Source organism: Uloborus diversus, chromosome 3 (assembly GCF_026930045.1).
Source record: "Uloborus diversus isolate 005 chromosome 3, Udiv.v.3.1, whole genome shotgun sequence".
In the NCBI taxonomy this organism is placed as follows: domain Eukaryota; kingdom Metazoa; phylum Arthropoda; class Arachnida; order Araneae; family Uloboridae; genus Uloborus; species Uloborus diversus.
In genome coordinates this window covers 72,301,458-72,323,111 of record NC_072733.1, presented here as the reverse complement: position 1 = coordinate 72,323,111, position 21,654 = coordinate 72,301,458, and the positions used below count along the sequence as shown (strand labels likewise).

Genomic DNA, 21,654 nt, shown 5'->3' with positions numbered 1-21,654 from the left:
TTTAGGAGCTCAATTTTTAGCAATCTTTAGAAATGGGGGAAAGAGGTGGAAAGGTGTACATTAAGAACAATTTTTGAGCACAAAATATTTTTAAATATTTAATTGGGGAGTTTAACTTACCTTTAATGTACACCGAGTTCCAAAAGAAGAAGAAAAAAAACCTTGGCAGGCCAATAGTTTTCTAGAGGGGCTTTGTCATTCCCTAGTTGTGCTTATGATTAAAATGTTTTAAATCCATTCATGAACAGGAACTAAATAAATTTTCACATAAATAACAGAGTTAATGATTTTATTTGTAAGAAAAATACAAGCAAATGTAGGCATTAAAATTCTAATAACATTTATAATCATTATATTGTGTAGAATAAAAGCAACACTTTTTATTGCAGGAATTTATAAACATCTTTAAAAAATTTCATAATACATAAAAAAAGATTTCAATAATGAAAAAGGTTCATAAATGCAAACAACATACAATTTATTTAAATCAATATATGAAGCACATTAACTAATGTAACAGAACTTAAATTAAGTAAAAATAACCTGAGATTCAACACAATACTGAACTTTTACAGAAAAGAAATATAACCAAATCAACAATTCATTTTTTATTTTAAGTAGAACACAAATCATACAATGTATGGCAACTAAATGGCAAATGCAAGGGAAATAATATTTGACAATAATACTTCTGTGTCAGAAATAAAATAATGTCTAACCATACAGTATTAAGGTAATAGCAAATTCTTTTAGGTGTCTTAAGGATAGAACAGCATTGGGATATAGAAGTGCATTTTAAGAGAACATTTACAGCTCTGATTTTGAGCCTTGCAGCTGCTGATCAAAAAGAAATTCTCCCATGGGTGTATCCATTCCACTTAGAATAGACACGTATCTCTGCAACTTATCAATGGATTTGACTTGTTCATCCAAAAATTCTCCTTCCAAAAAGTCCATGAGCTGAAAAAGAAATTAACTAATTTAATTTCCAGTTTATTGTTTCAATATATTTTCATTTACTCATTAAACCTTTTATTTATTCATTTAATCAAAAATATTTTCTATAATTGAATAGAAAATATTTAATTAGAAAAATATATCATTTTTCACTTTGTCCAATGAAAAAAAAGTGAAAAATTTCCTACTGTTTTTTGAAGGCGCAAATTTACTGCCAAAAATAAAAAATACTGTTTCAATGTAAGTTTTATTGTAAAATAGAATGTTCTTTCTTTATGTACTGTAATTTTCAAAATAAATTTCTATTTGGTTCATTTTCAAAAAGCTCAGTCATCTTAACCATTTAACTTTGCCCTACATGCTCCTACTTCTAGTACAAAAATAATTCTTCCAAAAATAAGAATACAAATAATTCTAGATTATTTCTACTATAAAACAGTTGTAGCTCATTTATTTAATTAATTTTTCTTTTTTTTTTTTAACTAGCTCATAACATTGATCCTTTATCAAAGCATCATAGCTAAGTAAAAAATTACAATTTGATCTTTATTGTACATATATTAACATAAGTAAAAATGTCATTTTTCTAATTATTAACATAACACCAAAGGGTAAAAACTACACAATTACAGTTAGATTTTTTTCATTAGTGTAATTCCAGTGAATGCATTTTTGTATTAAAGTATTTAATACAATATAATAAAATCTCAGTGGTTTTGCAAAACTTCAGTTTGTGTTTTTGTTCCCCATGAGAATTATGGACCATTGAAATTTTTCAAACAGTTTTCATTTGACCTTGAATTTTGCCCTGCTGCTATTATTTCAAGTATTAAGTTACAACTACTCTGTGGGAAGGAAAAGGTCAGTATCGTCAATTTTTTTGCATTTTTGTCATCTATTGTACTTTATTGCTCAAGCTTGCTTATTTGATTGCCGTTGAAATTAAAGTATGAAAAAAGCGTCAAATTGCGGCATTTCCTAATTGTTTGTATGGTATTCAAAATTTATTTCTTCAAATCTCTTAAAAACTCAATACTGCACCACTTTACTTTCTCAGGGCAGTATATAACTTAGCATGAGAGATCTTATGTACTTGAATACAAAAATATAACATTAGCAGCTATAAATATTACTGAAATAGATTTGAGCTCAAATGTAAAAGTCTAAAAATCCTATTTTCGGCTGAAAACGACTTTTGGCTATTAGGAGCCATAAGTAATAAAGGAAATGGTTGAGCACACTCATCCCATGAATCTGGCTGGATTGACCCTCGTAACCATTTGCTTATATAGCGTTAGAATTTGCTTAATAGTTGCACATGACTGATTACAGAGGTTTGAAGAAAACGCAACTATTTTTTAATTAATATTTAAGGAATAATTTATTCCTGAAATACTAAATTACCACAAAAATAGAAATGCTTAGTATACTATGAAAACAAAATCAGAAGCTTGCCTACAATACTTCTCTGAAACAACAAATTTTAAATTTTAATTATCAGAACACAGGAAGTTTCTCAAATACAGTTTTGCTACTTTTCAGTGTTAAATCCATTTTTCGATAAATAAAGGCTTTGGCAATAGTGAAATGTATACAAAAAATTGAGACTTTAAATTTCTCCCTTGATAACAACATACTGATTGACAGTAATCTGCAATTTGTGTTATTTAAGGTTATTTCCTATTTTACTTTTTATGCACAAAGATATTTATTTAACTTAATTCTTTACTACTATACTAGATATTTACAATATAGTTTGCATTTCTACAATGTATTAATACAATAAGGAATATAATTTTACGAAGGTATATTTCCTACGTTGGCAGAACAGTTAAAGGCAAAATAATTACAACAAAAAACATTGTTCACCAGCACTTTTATGTCTGAAATGAAACAATAGGATGCATTATCCAGCTGAGCTTATTGAAGTACAAAAAGAGAGTTGCTAATCTTTAACTTACATGTTGATCTGCGCATTGCAATGAAGCAACATCATGAAGATGATACAATTTATTGTTGACATGTTTCTCAAGATTCAAGGCTTCTCCCAAGGCTTCAATAGCATTTGTCCATGTGTATTTGTTCGGCATCTGAAAAAATAATTTATATCAGAGATAAAGTCACACCAAGAATCAACTTTGCAATGAGTTGCAAAGTTATCATCATTGCAAAAACCCGATGCACATATTTCAATCGTTTCCTAAAGTAGTTTAATCTTAAACACCTCATCCTTTATTTTTCCATATATTTCCAGAAAATACTTACATTTCCATTTTAGCTCATTTAAGCTATTATAATGACTCTAAATTTCAATTGTATTTATTTATCTCCCCCCCCCCCCCAATATCATGAGAGAATTTATATTTTATGTGCCTTTTGTTCACCAACCCCTGAAGATGGCATTACCATATTTGGTTTGTGACAAAATAAATCCTCTGACACGAAGTAATAGAGCTTCTGATAGGATTTATTACACTGAGTTTGAGTAACTTCAAACATAGATTAAACTTAGCTAAGGTTTTTGTTTTATTAGACACACTTATAACTCAGACTCCAATCGACTAAAGGAATCAAAACACTTCATCTTGTGGGGAAAAACCCTTTCTACTGGTCTAAAATTTTGAGTGAGCAAAAAATTTCATCATACCTACAGGCAGATTGAGTAAAAATTTTACTAAGAAACAAACAAATTATAAAATAAGAATCAAAAACTTTAATAAATCACTTAGAGGTGCAGACCCTCCAAGGTCCAAAATATATTGTACCAAATATCAAAGTTATAGGCACTAGGGGCCTCCTGGATATCACAGTCGAATGTAAATTAAATTAAAAGCAATTAAATCACCTTAAAACAAGATTTTAATTGAAATATGCATCACAATTATAAATTAAAAATTCCACCTCCCCAAAACAAAAATAGAGTTGAAAATAGAGTTGACATCACAATTCAAACAAAAATCATGTTCTCCCTTAAAAGAAAAATGAATTTAATTAAAATACATGTTACACATAGAAAACAAAATTCTACCCAAGCAGAGAAATTAAATTTAATAAAAATATTAATTATAGTTAGATCAAAACAAAAATTCTCTTTCACTGACAAAAAAAGAAATGAAATATACATTACAGGTAGAACCAAACAACCCCCTCCATTACAAAAAAGTTTTTTAAAATCCCTGTAGTTTTGAAAGGTGGTCCGGTTACATAAATTACCGGTTTTTGATAAATTATCAACATTTATAACTCAGGTTCTAATTGTCTGGGAAACTATTCAAGGACAAGTTTCCGACAGAGAACAAAATCAGGCGTCACATCCCTTTTACGCAGTACTGTATCATTCCTTTTATCAGCAAAAACAAACTTGTGTTAACTACACATTAGATAATTTACAATTTGTATCAGTTTTGTAACAGAAAAATTAAATTGCATCAATTTTGTACAAAAAATCTTAACTTTTTACTTTTGCATAAAAAAACTAGCAATGTTTAATAACTTTGTAGCACAATTTTTGTAGTCACATTACTGATGTAACATTATATATGTTTTTCAACTTCAAAGGTAGAGGTGCAGATTAGCGGTCGCCACTCGCCAATTGGCGACCAAAAATTTTCAATGGCTACCAAAGATTTCAGCGCCGATCGCCACCGGGTGACCAAAGGGGAAAAAAAATCCCCCCAAGTTGAAGTTATCGATTGCACTGTGCTTTCGGATCCAGTTTTTCATGCTGTGGTAGTCACTCGTCTAGACGCGAGGTCACTTACTGACCTTCAAGAAAAGTTGAAATGTTGCCCCTCTCCTCGCTGATTCGTTGACCACTTCCCGTTTGCTACACCTACACTGCGTTCGGGGCTTAGAGCATTAATCGGGAAGGGGGGGGGGGGGTGAAAACTGAAACCTCCCCGCGGTCCAGCAGACATGATCCCTGAACCCAATCAAGGTCAACACCGCAGCATCTGCAGTGCCTGAGGAGGGGAAACGTAAATACGGCGGCGTAGCTAATTCTGATAACTTTTTAAAAGGTTGAAAATGACGAGTAGAGGTAGCTCAAAGAGAATAAAATTGGATACATCTTCCAAGACTTCATTTCAGTTCTTCAAAACGAAGACAACCAGCATCAAGTCAGTTCATTTTTCATTATTATAGAATTTTTTTTTTTTTGGAAAGATTACTGTAACGTGTGTAACAAACTAAACATGGCACCAAATACATTATTTTTCTGCTGTATAATACGCTATCGATTTAAAAATCAATTTTTAGAAGTACCAAATTACTTTAAAGTGGCCGACTTACACCGGGTGTCATGAAACTTTTCACGACTTGCTTCGCGAAAATCTGCTTCCCTTGTTCCTTTTACATCTTTTGCGAATATTTTAATATAATATAATTTTTTTTCAATCTGAAAATATTTTGACAGATGCAGCGTTAAATTAGCTTATTAAATGTTTAATTTTCATGACTTTTTATTTAGGAAGCCATATTAAATTTGAAATCGTACTTCGTGCGAAAAATTGCACTTCGTGATTTAGATTTCAATCCTTTTACATCTTGTAAATATTAAAAATATTTTTTAAAATCGGAAGTTATTTTGCGCAGGCTAAATTTAATTAGCCTTTTTCGTGTTTGATTTTAATGAATGGATTTATTTTTGGATCCATGCTTCCTTTGTAATCGTACTTCGCGAGGAACTGCACCTCGTGGTTGAGTTTTCAATAGCTTTGCATCTTGTTCATTTCTTAATATTTTTGACAAATGAAAGTTATTTTGACGTATACTACCTTAGATTAGCTTGGTCTATGTTCCATTTTAATAAAAGAATTAATTTTTGAAGCCACGCTTCCTTTGTAATCGTACTTTGCGGGGAATTGCTCTTCGTGGTTGAGTTTTCAATCCCTTTGGATCTTGTACAGATTTTAATTTTTTTGATAATCGGAAGTTATTTTGGCACAGGCTGCCTTAAATTAGCTTATTTTTATGTTTATTTTAAAGACTTGATTTGTTTTTGGAATCGTGCTTTCTTTGTAATCGTACTTCGCGTATAACTATAACCACGTGGTTGAGTTTTAAATCCTTTTGCATCTTATTCATATCTTAATATTTTTGACAGACGAAAGTTATTTAGACAAATGCAACCTTATATTAGTTGTTTTATGTTATATTTTTATAAAAGAATTTATTTTTGAAGCCCTGCTTCCTTTGTAACCGCACTTCGCGGGGAGCTGCACCTCGTGGTTGAATTTTCAATCTTTTTGCATCTTGTACAATTGTCTTCATATTTTTGATAAGCAAAAGTTATTTTGATGTGTGCTACCTTAGATTAGCTTGTTTCATGTTCCATTTTAATAAAAGAATTTATTTTTGGAGCCATGCTAACTTTGGAATCGCACTTTGAGGATAATTGCATCTTGTGCTTTAGATTTCCTTTTGCATCTTGTACCAACATATTTTAATTTTTTTGGCAGTCGGAAGTTGTCAGCTTATTTTAAGTTTTATTTTAATAAATAATAAATGCAATTATTTTCGGGAAACGTGCCGACATTGCACACCAGTTTTGCTAATCTTTTTGCATTTTTGAATACTTCAGAAGTTTTGATAATTGAAAGTTATATTTTAATAACTAAAAAGTAATAAATCCTGTTCATATATTTATTTTTACAGGCTTTATTTTAATCAATTTAATTTATCCTAAAATATTAAATCTAAACATATATTTTTTTTTTGCTGTTGAATTTGAAATGTATTATTTCTATAAACGATACTAAATGTCGTATGTTGAGAGGCAGATTTCTAGAGTAGTGGATAGCTACTTTATTATTAGTTCAATACTAATTCAGACTTTTAAAATAACCATTTGTTCGCAAACTACAAATATTTTTCTAGTTTGTTTTCATTATGTGGTTTTGAATTTTAAAATTTGGTCCTACAAATTTAAATTTGCAAATATGTTGGCAAGGGGGATTCTATGAAAAGTGAAACAGGTAGGTCAAACAAATATTAGATTTTTAACTTAATGTGTTCCTCCATCCTATTTCAATCCAAATCTTTCTCAGATTTCTTCAATGAGAGAAGGAAAATACTTACCAATCTTCACTGGTACTGATTTTTATTGTGCTAAGATTTTTAATACATAGATATATAAAATATATGTACAGTGAAGCAGAGTTTATACGTTTTTGAAGGGACTGTATGAAAAAAGTGTAATAAGGGGAAAAACGTACAATAGGTATGCATTAAAATGTATTGGATTCTGCAGGGACCAATTCAAAAAACGTACCAAAGAGAAATGTATAAACGGTGCTTTTCTGTATATTTATATATATATATATATATATATATGTATGTGTGTGGGTGTATGTTTGGCTACCAAAAATTTGAAGTGGCTACCAAAGTTTTTGGTGTTGGTAGCCACTGGCTACCAAAGAAAAATACCAGTCTACACCTCTATTCAAAGGAATATTCTTACAAAATATGTTTCATAAGGTTGTGCTTTTAATAAGCTTAATTACTTTTTTAAAAAATTCAAATATTTTAATAATTGTATTTGACGAAAATTATTAATCTACACAGTCGGAGTTATTTGTATGTTGCACATTGAACTTGGAGAAAATAAGTTTAAGACATCATTTCAAGGTACAAAATGGTTGAAAGCAAGCTTTTGCTGAAAAGGTTGCAAGGTGTAGAGGAATTTTCTGGTCTAAATATAGCATAATGAAGGATAAAATATTCCTTATCAAAAATGAATGTCAGAACGAGGGTCTCTTTACCTGTGATTAAGATCATAATATTCCTTCATGAAAGCTGTACATAAATTTGCTACTACTGTTTTGATTTAATCTATTTTCTCCAAAGAAATCTCATTTTGTTTGAGATATTTCTCCAGAAACCTGTAATTCATTAGTTTTATTTTCTTTGATAAGTAAAGAAACTATATATCTTCCAACTTTATTCCTATAAAGAATTGACTCAAAGTGTTCCACACAAATTTGTATTTTTACGAGCGTTTCCAGTTTAATTTTCGATACAATGAACGAGAAGCAGAAATGACGAATCTACAGTACACAACGTACTTGACATTTTCATTGAAACAAAAAACCATGGTTTCTTAAAAACAAATATAAAACAAAATAGTGACAAACATTGAGCAAAAAGTTTACTTTTATATCAAATCCAGAAAATGTTGCACCACGATAGTTCAGATAATCAATGAATTTATGAGCATGTTCACGTTCCTCCACAGAATTTTCAGAGAAGAATTTGGCTAAACCTTTTCGGGCAACATTATTGTTATCAAAATGAGCAGCCTGAAAAACAAAATAGATATTTAAAAAATACAGCACTTATCTATTAGAGCCTAAATTAAGTTTCGAAACATTTTAGAAATGAAATAAAGACTTCATTAAAAGATTTCAATCATCATAAAATTCAAGTTACGTAACGTTTTTCAATATTAATTGGCATATTATTTTACATTTTCAGCAAACTTTTAATCTTGCCTAATGGCATGTTTTCTTGAAATATGTCCATAAAAAAAGACAAAACAACCTATGTTCTCACAAAACAAGCTCCTATCTAACTTTGACAACTCATGGCAGCAATCAGGAAAATGTAAAACAGTTGCCAATATTAAAAATGTGCCATGTAATGTATGCGTGGGATTTTCGTACTAGAAATTGAAAAGGTTTAGTTTTTGTGATCAATTTTTATGAGGGTTTAGTTTTTGTGAGGATTTTTTTTTTTTTTTTTGGTAATTGTGGCCTCTGTTCCTGAATTAAGATGTAGTAACTCAACAAAATTTTGGTAGGGTTCCTACTCAATTTTCGAAACAAAAAATTTCTGTTTTTCCTGTATGAAAATGAAACATCACAAACAAAGGAACACTGATATTTGAAAAAGAACATTAACATCTTGATAATTTCACCACAGGGACCCCCCCCCCCCCCCTTCCTCAAAAAAGGGGAGAAATAAATAATAATTGGTAATAAATATATTCAACTGATATGTTATTATTTCAGTTAGCTTTTTAATGCAAGATCAAAAAAAAAGCCTTCCCTAAACCACTCATTGCTCGGACATAAAAGTAAAAGTTAAGCAGAACAATGAATATTGACTAATTAAATTATCATAAAATTCAAGATGCAAGTTATATAAAATAATAAAAAGAATTTTCTTTCGTGATAATCATTTTAATATTTACTTAAACAAAAAAAAAAAAAAAAAAGCAAAATGCCGTTTTTATTTTACTTCATTTCTGAACTTTATTAATATTGTTATTATTACTATTGTTATTTTCTTGTAGGTAGTTTATATATTTGGGCATTGATTTTCACAATTTCAATATATATATTTATATATATACCTTGCATTTTCCTGATTTTTGAGGAAATTTTCAAAATTCCCTAGATATACCCCTTTTTTTTGTTGATTTTTGAACTTCCTGCATTCTTCCTGTTTTTTGGGATTGTGGGATTTCCCTGTGGCGTGGCAACCCTGCTTTTGACTAGCTAATACACTTTTTACATTCTTTTTTAAAAAATAAGTTCTCATTTTTACCTACTAGCAACCCTGATGATGGTTTGATATAGGAACTTTGAGGATTTTTTGATCACGACAGATTTTGAAATGAACCTGTCATCATTAGCATAGATTGAGGTTCTTTGGCCGGGTAATATCTAACTGGGGACTCGTTGATTACAAGTCTACAGTCTAACCAATTGGGTTGTTTCAGCCCAGTATTTAATTAAGAACTAGACAGTATACTTTACCTGGGCTTGACTACTGAATAGGCCAACTAGGCCCTGGCCTAGGGCCCCCAAATGGCAGAAATTGCTTTAGTCTATGACTAAAATTGTTTCAGCCAATGGCTTAAGTTATAGAGTTTGAATACAGGGGGCCCCCAAAAGTATTTTAGCCTAGGGCTCCTCTATATCTTAATCAGGCCTTGTACTTTACAACTACATTAAAAACATCAGTGTTTATTTCTTTAGTGATTAGTGAAAAAGTATTTGACTGAAATAGAGAAAATGACCATTCTCGAGTGTAGTTTAGAAAAATTTTCAGAAATTTTGCTGTGTTTACATGAACATAGACTTCCTACGATCTCAATATAGAAACTTTTTTTGGGGGGGATTTAAATCCTTGACAACAATGGGTGTGTAATGGCATCATATAAAACTGCATATATCAAAATTCAAGCATTCTTAACTACCAAAAATTATGATTTTCTGAAAGCAGTTGAAGTTCTACTGTGTATTTAAAAACTTGAATTGTTTGAACTTAATTAGGTACTTGAATTAGAAATTAATTACCATTATGACAACTTAACTGATTGATACATTTTGAGTATTACCATAACATTAAGAAACATTATTGAGATTCTAATTGACAGTTTCTATTTTTATAATAGTTTATGAACAGGTAGAACTTTACTCCAAATGAAAAAATATTAAAAACTGTTTATGGAAATTAATTCTCACCATAGCAGCATAAACTAAGCTGGCATGCATTTCCTCGTCAATTTGCTTATGTATGGCAGCATCACAATTCTTATGAAGAACATATCGATCTTTATGAGGCTTGTGCAATTCATTGTCTGCTGTAAGCAAATTTAAGATACATAACAAATATTTTTAACATTTTAAGTATTTAGTTAGAATCAATCAAAATTTTTCAGATAAATCTTGATAAGATGATATATGGTACTAAAAGGGTCATAAGTTCAAATTTGGAAATTACAAATACAAGTCTTAAGATTTGATAAGCAATATGTTTTGGGCACCAGTTAAGCTAGCAATAGTTTTAAGTACTAGTTGGGTTAACCACAGTCAATCTATCCAACCCCTATAAAGTTTATTAACTCTCCAAAAATTATTCCCCAAGTAACAGCTTTTCCAGAAAACTAGAGACGTACCGAGTAGCACTTTGGCCGAGTAGCCGAGTACCGAGTACTCGGCCTTTCACTACTCGGCCGAGTACCGAGTTACCGAGTACTCGGCCTTTCACTACTCGGCCGAGTTACCAAGTACCAATTATGTTTTAAGAAGAACCACTGACACACATGTGATGAAATTTGAACTTATTTTAATAGTAGTATAGACCTCCTTGTCATATAATAGTTTTTAAAACTAAATTCCTGCTGAAACTTAATTAGCATTATATTTAAACAATTTTGTTTGTGTCAAAAATTTTACAAAAAAATTATTTTTAAAATTAAAAATAAATAAATAAAAGGTATGATTAATCAAGTTGGAATTAAAACAAATTACATTGAAATCCCTCTAATGCGGACAATTTTTTTTTGTCCGCAATAGAGAGGTGTACGCAGGACAGGGGTTTAATAATGTTATTTGCATTGGAACTGGGGAATTAAAAATTGTCCGCATAAGAGAGGTGTCCATTAGGAGAGGTTTCACTGTATACCAATCAATTATAGTTCTAGTCCACCAAACATAAATAATTTTTAAAAGCAGATAAAACAAATGTACAGGAACACTGCAGACACGTGTTTCGCTCCCCCCCCCCCCCCCCCCGTTACAAGGAATGTCTTTTTCAGTGCATAACATGCATGTGAGCTAAAGAATGTAAAGACATACAACAAAAAAATCCGACTTTTGTCGGATGCCTTTAAATCCACGAGCTCCCATTTTGTGCATTAAAAAAGAAATTCCTTGTAACGCCAAAACACGTGTCTGCAGTGTTCCTGCATTGTGCTTTTAACATTGTTTTATTTAATTTTATTTTTTAAGCAAAGGTATTTTTATATTTTTTATAACTAATTTTTGTTTGTAGCAAAAATCCATTTTTAACATAAAAATTCCATATTTTCTATACTTACCTTTTTTGCATAATTTTTAATAAAAAAGTTTTATTAATTTTGGGGACATAAAAATAAAGATTAATTCCATTGAAGCATTACAAACTTCATTTTTCTCAAAATGTAAATTTGACTTATAAATTTTAATTGTAAATGATTGCAGAACATAATGCTTGCTCTTTTTTTTAAATAAATTTTAGTATCTGTCTTGGACAATATTCAATTTTTTGCAACTACTCGGTATTGGCCGAGTATCTGATCAGAATTTGGCCGAGTACCGAGTACTCGGCAAATTGGCCGAGTACCGAGTAGTTACCGAGTACTCGGTACGTCTCTACAGAAAACCATTCCTAATGCCTACAGACACAGAAGTAGAATTTTTTCCCAATTTCAAGATTGGCTTAAGATTTGAAAAACTTAAAACAAAGTCCCTTGGTAGGTACTGTCAGCTGTGCAAAAATTGTACCCATCAATGATAGGCTCCCTCCAACTATTTTGCTTGAGGCTAAATATTCAATAGGACAAACAGGCTATGGACCCAACTAGGCTGGTACTAGTTAATTTGCATGACATTTCACTACAAGCTACTTATGCTTCATTATGAACAATCCACATAATTTATAAGTCATTGCAAAATTATTGAAAGTTCTTCGAAAGCTCATCTTATAAAAATAGTAGAAACAATGGTCATAAAACTGAACCTTGTAGAAGGCAGATCCAGCCTTTGGATTTGGAGGTGGGGTTATTTCTGAGGGGGAGGGGGGCATAAGTGTCATTTTTGGTCATAAATAGGGGGTCTAAATCAAATATTGTTTCCTAAAATCACAGCTTTAGGTTATCTATGGTCACTCAAAGGGTCATCACACCTCTCCCCCTTTTTCCCCAAGCCCGAGATTTTTAAATTGCGGGGCGAAATATATGTAGGGAGCTAGGAGTAAACAATATGGAAGGGGGGCCCCATAAAAGTTAAGTCCAGGGGCCAATCCAGGATTTTTTTCTTGCTTACCTATTTTTGTGAAATTATTGCATCATTTTATTTTTGTGAATGTTCTTTTTTACCAGCATTGTTTTTGTGAACTTTTAGAGGCATCCTAATTTTTGTAAAAGAGAAGTAGAACAAGTGAAATTTTAGTTCAAAAAGTGTAAATGTCATCTAGCATTATTTTTAACAGGTTTCGTTTATTGGGTGGGTGGGGGGGGGGGGAGCTAAAAACCTAAGAAGTACCAAAAATACCATCGTAATTTCGGCTCAATGGGCTATGTAATGTGTACAACATTGGAAATTATGAGAAAAACAGTGCCCCAAAATGTTAAAGGATTGTGATGATATTGCATAAATACACTTTGGCGAGAAACAGCTAAAAATTAGTTAAAATACCACAAAAACATTGTTATTTAAGCGACTGTTCATATAAACCTGCTTAGAATTTTATTTTATGAGTAAATTTTGTTTTAAACTGAGAAACAAGTTTTATATTTTAAAATGCAAATTTTTGTGAAATTTTCGATGTTTTTGTAAAGCTACTGATTTTATTGCTTGATTTTTGTGAAAGTACCTATTTCAAAACAAGATTTTTGTGAAGGTACCGAAAAACGGTAGCAAAATCAGCCTGTATTGGGCCCTGAAGTCATTTGTGACACGATCCCAGAGGTGCCCATCTTACTCTCAAGTTCAATGGCACAAATCTCTCCCCCCCAAAAAAACCTATTTGCAACCTTGTTTATTTTTTAAATTTTCTAGCTCTCTTTTATTTTATTTATTTTTTAATGCATTTTATTTATTTATTTTTAAATGCTTTTTTATTCATTGTTTATTTATTTATTTCTAATTATTGTTATCATTATTTTATTAGAAAAGTTCTGTGCTACGCCAGACACACACACAAAACTAAATAAATGAAATAAAATATAAGCAGAATGAAATAAACTATTTTTAATTAAATAAAAAAATAAAAAATCCCCCCCCCCCCAAATTTTCATAGTGCAACTTGTGCCATACCCCCCCCCCCCCCTATGGGAACCCCTGCATGATCCAAAATTTCTGTGGACACTACCCTGCTGTGGACCCTGCCTGTGAAACACTACTTCTAACTTCTAAGTACTTGGAACCACCTAATTTTTTATCCAAATTCAAGTTTTCTTTCCTATACCATTGCAAACTGGTTTGCTTAGAAGATGCTGCAACTGTGATATCTTAGGGATAACTTTCTGAAAGGAAATGCAATAAATTTGCCTTAAAGGATCTTTTTTAAAAACCATTAATGGAAATCTGTCGACAGATTATTGTTCTTAAGAAAATTATCTTTAACATAAGAATTTAAAATTTTTTATAAATCACCATTTAGACCCACAGGTCTTTAAGTATCAAGTTTAATGAGCAGAGCAGCACAGCATTCGCATTTGACCGTTTTTAAAAAAAAAAGGCATTATGTTTGCCAGCTTTTAGTCCAGTTACCAACATGGAGTTTTAAGTTTGAAACATTGAAACTATTTAAAAGATACATTCACTAATTCCTATGCACACTCAACTGCAGTGTTTGGACATTTCTGTATAGAGTCCTGGAACCACAGCTGCTTTTAACTCTATTCAATTAAAATAAAACATATTCATTATACCAGGGGTGCTAATCCCCCCTCCCCATCTCTCAAGAGCAAGGGCACACCCTCACCTAAATGCCACCAAGATCTCCCCTTGAAAAAAGAAAAATGCCCCTTGAAACACACTCCTAAAAAATGTAATGTTTGCAGTTGCACCATTAAAATTAAACTGCGCAATGCCCCCCCCCCCATTCCTAGATGAGCACCCCTGCCCTAGACAGCACAACATCCTTAGTGAGCAGGACACATGCATATTTGCTTGTTTCCTGCTCATGTTAACTGCTGAGAAAGGAGGAAAAGCTAAGAATGCCACCAATAACTAAACCATTCTTTTGAACTCAGAAATAGGCAAAGTAAAAACATCTTGAGATTAATACTTAAAGTTACTCGATGGCAGTTTCTATCTTTCAAAATCAGTACCAAATACTTTTCAAGAGTAAAAATAACTAACGTGACATGTTACATAATGTACCATGTTACATAAACATCAAAAGTAGGTGTGGGGTACGGGCAAGGCACTTATTGCCCCCAATATCGTCACAATTATACATATAAAGATGACATCACGTGTAGGATATTTAAAGTATTGTTAATTATGTGTTCCTGTTCGTTTTTATCAAATCATCCAAACCCAATCGAGAATCACGAATTTGATAACATTCAAATGACTTTTAATTTACCTTCAGTTTATGCTAAGTTATATAAATTAAAAAAAAAAAAAGAAAACGGAGACATTTTGGAGTAGGCGGCTTTTTACACAGAATTTCAAATGAGTTGCATGCTAAAATCATAATTACGGACATAAATAAAAGCATAGATATTCCAAGTTGTAAAGTGACATTAGTAAACAAATATTTCACATCAATTCTACCTTTCGTCAAAGAAACGTATTTTCTCGGTATAGAATTTATAGAAGAGAAGGAAACAATTAATTCAATAAAAGGAAGTTGTGCGATTAAATGTTTTCCGGAATAATACTCACCGAGAAGTGCGCAGGCACAAGGAATCAAAACAAGTAACAACGCAGTTTTCATTGTCAAACTAACAAAGAAGGAACCGAACTTTCAACAAAAACTGTTGCGATTAAAAGAAGTTTATGATCTTTAAAATATAAAAGTCTAATCAAGGATGATCAGATCTAGAGAAATAAACTTAATTAATCTGATAAAATTGCCTTTGCACACACTGGCACAGAAGGCAACTACCAAAGTCCGCTGTTGCTAAGGCTATATCAGGAGATGTACTAAAATCTAAAACTGTCCATAATGACGTCGTTAATCGATGCTTGTCAATGTAGCTGGTGCTGCTACCTGGTGGACAGTATTCTATGCAGTTCATAGTTAAGAAAAACCTGCACAACACAAAAAAATATTTTTATTTCAAAAAACATTCAAACAAAATTTATGAATTTCAAAAAAATAAAAATAAAAATAATAATAATAATAATAATAAGAAGAAGAAGAATAAAAAACCCCTAAGAAATATTCACGAAACTCATTATATCCCACTTTGTGTTAATCAACCAATCATTTAGAGTCGTAATTTTTATTTAGTTATTTAACAGCAGTAAAACAGGTGTGCGGTAGAGGCCATCCATTAATTACGTAAGGGTCCTGAGGGGGAGGGGGGTTGGAAAAATCTCTACATACCTTTACTTGGGTGTGTGTGTGGGGGGGGGGGTTAGTACCATTCTTACATAATATTTTCCAAGTCGATATTTTATAATTAAAAATCGCTCGGTCAAATGGTTTGGTACGGATCCTGTTTCATTTGCTTCTGGAAGGTAAAAAACGTATTAGTATGAGGTGTTTTTTCTTGTTTTTTAAAGAATATATCGTGTTAAGTATAATAAAAGAATCGCACGTGTGTATGGGATATGTATGATTTTCAATTAGTATCGCATCATATACAAAAAAATATTAGTCGAAAAAACATTCAGTCTAGATTCCTTTTAGTAAATATTTCTTTGCACCCCCCCCCCAAAAAAAAGGTTTATTTTATTTATTTATTATTATTATTTTTTTAATAATAGTGATTTTAATAACGATTCCAGTGATGTAAGATTCGTTATTTTATTATTGTGAAAAACGAAATGGAATCTTACGTATAATCGGGGGCGGGGGGGGGGGGGGGGCAAAAAATCTCTTTTGCCCTTATATGGGGGAGGGGTCAAAAATTGCCAAAATCGTCCTTACGTTATAATTGAATGGCCCCTAGTGCGGTGCCAACCTCCCCTCCTCCAAGAGCAAAAACGTATTCCTCAAATACTAAAAGGAGCTTCCCATCCTCCAAAAGCAGTGGCACATATCCCCAAATACCACGAAGACCCCCCTCCCCCCAAATGATTACTTTCCAAAAAACAAAATATGTCAGAACTCCCTCCCCTCCACGAAAAAAAAAAAAAAAAAGCAATAGCACAATCAGCGCCATGCCGCCACGACCCCTCCCCCCTCCTTAGTGTTTGCGCTCCTACCCCTCTCCACCAAAAAAAAGATAATAATGAGAGTCTAGGGAGGACACATTAAAACCAGGGCGGCCGAGAGACTATGTCAGAAATTTGGTTTAGCTTTATTTTTTTTGGGTTAGCTATAACCCTGGCCCGTCATTAAGGGGGTCCATTGACCCCAGCCCAGCCCCACGGCTTTGAAAGCTTATGCTTCAAAAGTGAGCGTGGCTTTTGCTGTTTCTCGACAAAAATTGGGGTAATTTTTATATTTTTTTATTTAAATTTATTTATTGAGTTTATTTGTTTTTTTATTTAAGTTAGTTTATTTTATTTTATTCCATTCATATTTATTTAGCTTGTGTGTGTCATTGGCGTAACACAGAAATTTTCTAATGAAATAATAATAATGCTAAAAAAATTTAAAATAAATAAATAAACAAATAAATAAAAAATATTTTAAAAAGAAATCAATAAATAAAACAAACTAAAAAATAAATAAAATAAAAAAGCGAGCTAGAAAATAAAAAAAGGGAAAGAATGTTGAGACAATTTTCTTTTTTTTTGGGGGGGGGAGGGGATTTGCGCCAGGGGGGAGGTGGTACCCCTGTTTAGATGTGTTGATAGATTGAAATTTTGATAATTTTATTGAGTTATCCTGAAACTTGGATGGTTCTATTTCACAACGAAAACACAACATTGTATTTAGGTAAAAATACTTTATTTTAAGATACAAATTTTCAATAAAGCACATACAATCATAGTTTACAAAGCACCCTTTTAAAACATTGAGCTGTATTGAATATGTCTTCAAACATCATACGAGGCAGTGAGAAGCAAAGGGATGCAAGTGGACATTTTCAAGTTTTGAGATAACTTCCTAGGTAGGCTTTCATTAATTTTTTTTCCCCAAATTGTGCTGTACAGCAGCACCTACCAGGACTACTAGTACTATCTCTTGCCCCAAGACTGAGGAGAGGTTCACCTACCATTTGTACTGGTTATCTCCAAATTTTTAATTTTGCCACTTACATCCTTTGCTTGCTTGCTTCTCACTGCCTTAGTTATGCAAAAGTAGAAATTAGCTCAAACTGTTATAAAATATTAAGAAGGGACGGTTTCTTTCTCTCTATAGCCTTCTGTTCGCTTCTGTTTTGTATTTGTAAGCAGTTCTGTAGTTAGGGGAAAAAATTTTTGGGGGAACTCACCAGACTCGCCAAGAGAAAAGGTGCATCACAACCAATTTACATTACATTTGCCTTATTTTTACAACAGAATACCAAATATTTCGGGGAACAGTGCCCTCCAACTACAGCACTGTGTTTAAGTATTGTTACTCTTGTAACCGTCAAATTATTCTATTGACTGCAGTAAATGGACAAGGTATAGTGGCATTAAAGACGCAAACGCTTAGAAACACTTCACAAAATTTCTTTGATAGCGTTCACAAAATTGTCCGTGCATTTACACGAATACATTTAAAAAGAAAGAAGGAAAAATATGTTGATTTCTTTTTATGGTTTGGGATTAACATATCAATTATTAAACTTATTTGTTTTGATTAATATTATTCACTTCACATCATAATTTTCAGATTAAAATTTCAGCTGAAACTTTGGAAAGAAAGAAAAATGCTTGGGCAAAAATTCTAGTCTTACGACGCATATCTCGTTTTAAATGATGAGATTCTTCAACTTCCCTTTTTTGACGAGACTGAATCAAATTTGGCAGTAATTTTAAATTTTAGCTTGTAGCATTAAAGCTAAAACCTTAAAGTAGCATTAAAGAAAAAAGATGCAGTTGGTTACTGGAGGTAAAAACAAGAGCAGCAAATAAAAAAGAAGCTGCTTATTTTCTCGAAGTAAAACTATAGCGGCAAAGAAAAAGGAATAGCTAGTTAACTGGAAGCAGAGCGAGAGCAAAAAAGTAAATAGAAGTTCGTTACTGAGAGTACAACAAGAGCAGCAAATGAAAAAAGCTGAGACAGCTACTGGAAATAAAACAAGACTGATTACAAGGAATACTTGCAAAGATTAGCAATACGAAAAGGACACACGTCATAGTAAAAAAATAATTTTAAATCTAAGAATGTAAATCTTTATTCAGACAGCACATATATATTTTTTACAAACATAGACATATTTGAAAAATTGTTTCTTTCAAGAAGGATAAAATATTTCATTAAATAATTTGCGGCACAGGAACGCATTTTTTACACACCATACAAAAAAAAAAGAAAAAAAAATGATTGTGAAAATTATGTGTGCCTGGTGGGTACAAATTAGAGTTATAAACAATGACTAATATGTAATTGAAATTTTTCGAAGTTATTATCTACGTAAGATATTAGCAAGATCACCAACAAACAACATATATGGCAACAATTTTAAAAATGCAGACACACATTGATATAAGATCATCCATATGAAAAATTAAGGTTCTTTTTGGAATGTGTTTTAATTTGCAGATAGTAGCAAAAGCAGTTGTTAGTTGGTCAAGTAAAAGAAATGAAATGTGATTTCGGATAACTTGAAGTTGAGCTTATTTGAATTTGCGTCGGTTTGAAATGCTTAAATAATTTGAAATGGAACTAATTTCAAGAATTTGAATAGTTTGAAAATCAGTCAGTTTGAAATAGTTTAGCGCGATTTCCGTCTTTTTGAAAGACTTTAACTCTCCAATAGTGATCTTATATCAATGTGTAACCATCTGAAAAAGCCAACAAAATAAATGTTTCTGTGAAATTGTACTTCTTTTCTGTTGAAATCTCCAAAAACAGCACCGCCAGATAAAAAAAATTTTCACGTAAAATTGGCTATACTCCAAAAAAAGAAAAAAAAAAGCTAGGCTATCGTCACTCCAAGTACAATTCCCAGGATGACCCCGACCGTGACGACAGCCAATATGATCCACAGCACAATTAGATGTCCTTTGCAACACACTTGATCCACGCTGTACGCATCGTCTGCCTTGGATCCAGCGTACGCAGAGGCAGGCGGGGTCCTCCCCATTTTGTAAGGATCCCTCACTGGCAAAGGTTCGGCGCCCGCAGGTATCACATAAGGTCTTGGCCGCATCATCGGTGGTACCATGTAAGGATTCAGTTGCATGGACCCGTGGAAGGATTTTTTCTCAAGCAGAGTGGGGGGTGCTGGAAATTGCACCGGAGGTCCAAACGGGGGATGTCCAAAATACGGAAGTCTGACATCGAACAGAGATCCGTGGCGTCGCATTGTGCCAGCATTGCTGAGTCCATTGTGGGGATGTTGGTGGTGGAATAGAGGCACTCCGTGGCCATGGACTGGGCATGGTTCACCGTCCCACGTAGCTAAGGCAAGGGCTGGTACACTTCTGGTGGACCTGTTAAAACGACAAGACACGGCTCTTGTAAAAACAATGATAAGAAAACACAGTAGTTATGGCACCTGCGCAATAACCTGTTGCATGTAGTTTCGCTTTAACCCTGGCTTCGGGGTTGGTAACTTACTACTGAATATCCAAGCTTTGCCTTCAATTTACAAATTGAACCGCACCATATTTGCAGGCTCGCACTGGTGGGATAGATTTGCTTTATCTACCAGTTTGTTGGCCCTCTTAGCTTCAAGGAGATGACTTGTGCCTCCGTCTCAGTTATTCCATATTCCAAACTGACGAGTCCATAATAAGGACGAAAATGCAGTCTCTGGATGGGATACCTGCTCAGTAGAATAGGATGTTATATAGGCAGTATAGGATGCCTCTTCTCTGACAGCAAACGCCTTGAGAGAATTAATTTCTGCTTGGGGAGAAAGCGAAGGAAAAAATTTTACATTGCTCAATGTTAATAACCACCGAAGTACGTTAGTGGAGAAGCAGGTTTCATAGAAGAGGTAAAATTTCATTTCGGTAAGATATCTGCGTATGTTTTTGTGCGTAATATGTGCTTTACATTTTGTGTGAAAATGGAGTAAAGTTTAAAAATGTGGACTCAAAATTAATGATTACATTTTACTCTTATTTTCAACATAAATCTGCATAACCGACAGCAAAAGTGCTGCAGAAGTTACGGAAATATATAATGGATTTTGCATATGAAGACTAAAATTAAAAAAAAAAAAAAAAACCGCCGGAATGGGGTATTTTGTAAAAGAAATCGAAATAATTTTAGTAAATTTTTTTCAAGTTAAATTTTCCTTAAAAAGAAACAAAATAAATCGAATGAAAAACTTCCAGCATCAGATAAAAATAAAGTTTTTAATTCTCAAAATCACTAAACACGTTAAATATTTTTAAAATATACTCATCATCTAATAGTCTGCAGAGTGAAAAGACATTCATATATAGTTCTGTTTTCATTATCAAATTATATTCGTATTAGTAAAATGCATTGAATTTATCGGAAAAATAATGCTGATTCTGTAAAAAAAATCAATCTACATGGCTTTCCCATTTGAATTTACGAAGGCAGATCAAAAAGTCTTTGCCCCATTTTTTTAAAGCCAAAATACGGCTGTGAATGCAAAGCAAACATATACATTCCCAGCAGTGACAGTTCCTTGAACAGTACCAGCCGTATCTGCTTTCTGCTCGGAAGAGAGGAGCTGCAATTAATCATTTAAGATGGCGGATGTTCCTCAGACGTCCACAGCTTATGAGCAGCGAACTGTTCTTCGTTTTGTATGGGGCAAGGGCCAAAAGCCTATAGCAATTCACAGGGACCTACAGTCCAGACCTTGCTTTAGTGATTTTCACGTTTTCGCTCCACTTAAGAAGTTTCTGGTAGGACAGAGATTCACATGTGAAGAAGACAAGAATGCGGTTCCACAGGCAGCCAGAAGAATTTACCACAAGGAGATCTCTAATTTAGTGC

General features: G+C 32.6%; 2 protein-coding genes across 3 annotated transcripts in view; both read right to left on the bottom strand.

The window, feature by feature from the left end:
- Positions 1-272: 272 nt before the first annotated feature.
- LOC129218107 (ferritin heavy chain A-like) lies at positions 273-15,613 on the bottom strand. 2 transcript variants are annotated; one of them, XM_054852304.1, is made up of 5 exons: positions 15,345-15,613; positions 10,428-10,546; positions 8,109-8,255; positions 2,919-3,047; positions 273-960 (listed from the first exon to the last, which is right to left on the bottom strand). In XM_054852304.1, exons 1-5 carry the CDS (start codon positions 15,394-15,396, stop codon positions 808-810), a joined length of 600 nt encoding a protein of 199 aa, XP_054708279.1. In that variant the 5' UTR covers positions 15,397-15,613; the 3' UTR covers positions 273-807. The 2 variants fall into 2 exon arrangements, with proteins under 2 accessions (XP_054708279.1, XP_054708280.1); XM_054852305.1 differs by having other exon boundaries at positions 10,428-10,543.
- A 1,908-nt stretch (positions 15,614-17,521) lies between these two features.
- LOC129218249 (uncharacterized) overlaps positions 17,522-21,654 on the bottom strand; it is a 56,984-nt gene continuing 52,851 nt past the window's right edge. The window contains exon 3 of the mRNA XM_054852472.1: positions 17,522-20,165. Coding sequence (XP_054708447.1) covers positions 19,649-20,165 — 517 coding nt within the window. The 3' untranslated portion in view covers positions 17,522-19,648. The remainder of the gene's footprint in view (positions 20,166-21,654) is intronic.

Coding starts and splice junctions, on each gene's coding strand:
- LOC129218107 (XM_054852304.1), bottom strand. CDS start 15,396: ATGAAAACTGCGTTGTTACTTGTTTTGATTCCTTGTGCCTGCGCACTT. Junction 8,256..10,427: donor GCTTAGTTTATGCTGCTATG/GTGAGAATTAAT, acceptor TTTGTTTTTCAG/GCTGCTCATTTTGATAACAA. Junction 3,048..8,108: donor TTTCTGGATTTGATATAAAA/GTAAACTTTTTG, acceptor TTATTTTTTCAG/ATGCCGAACAAATACACATG.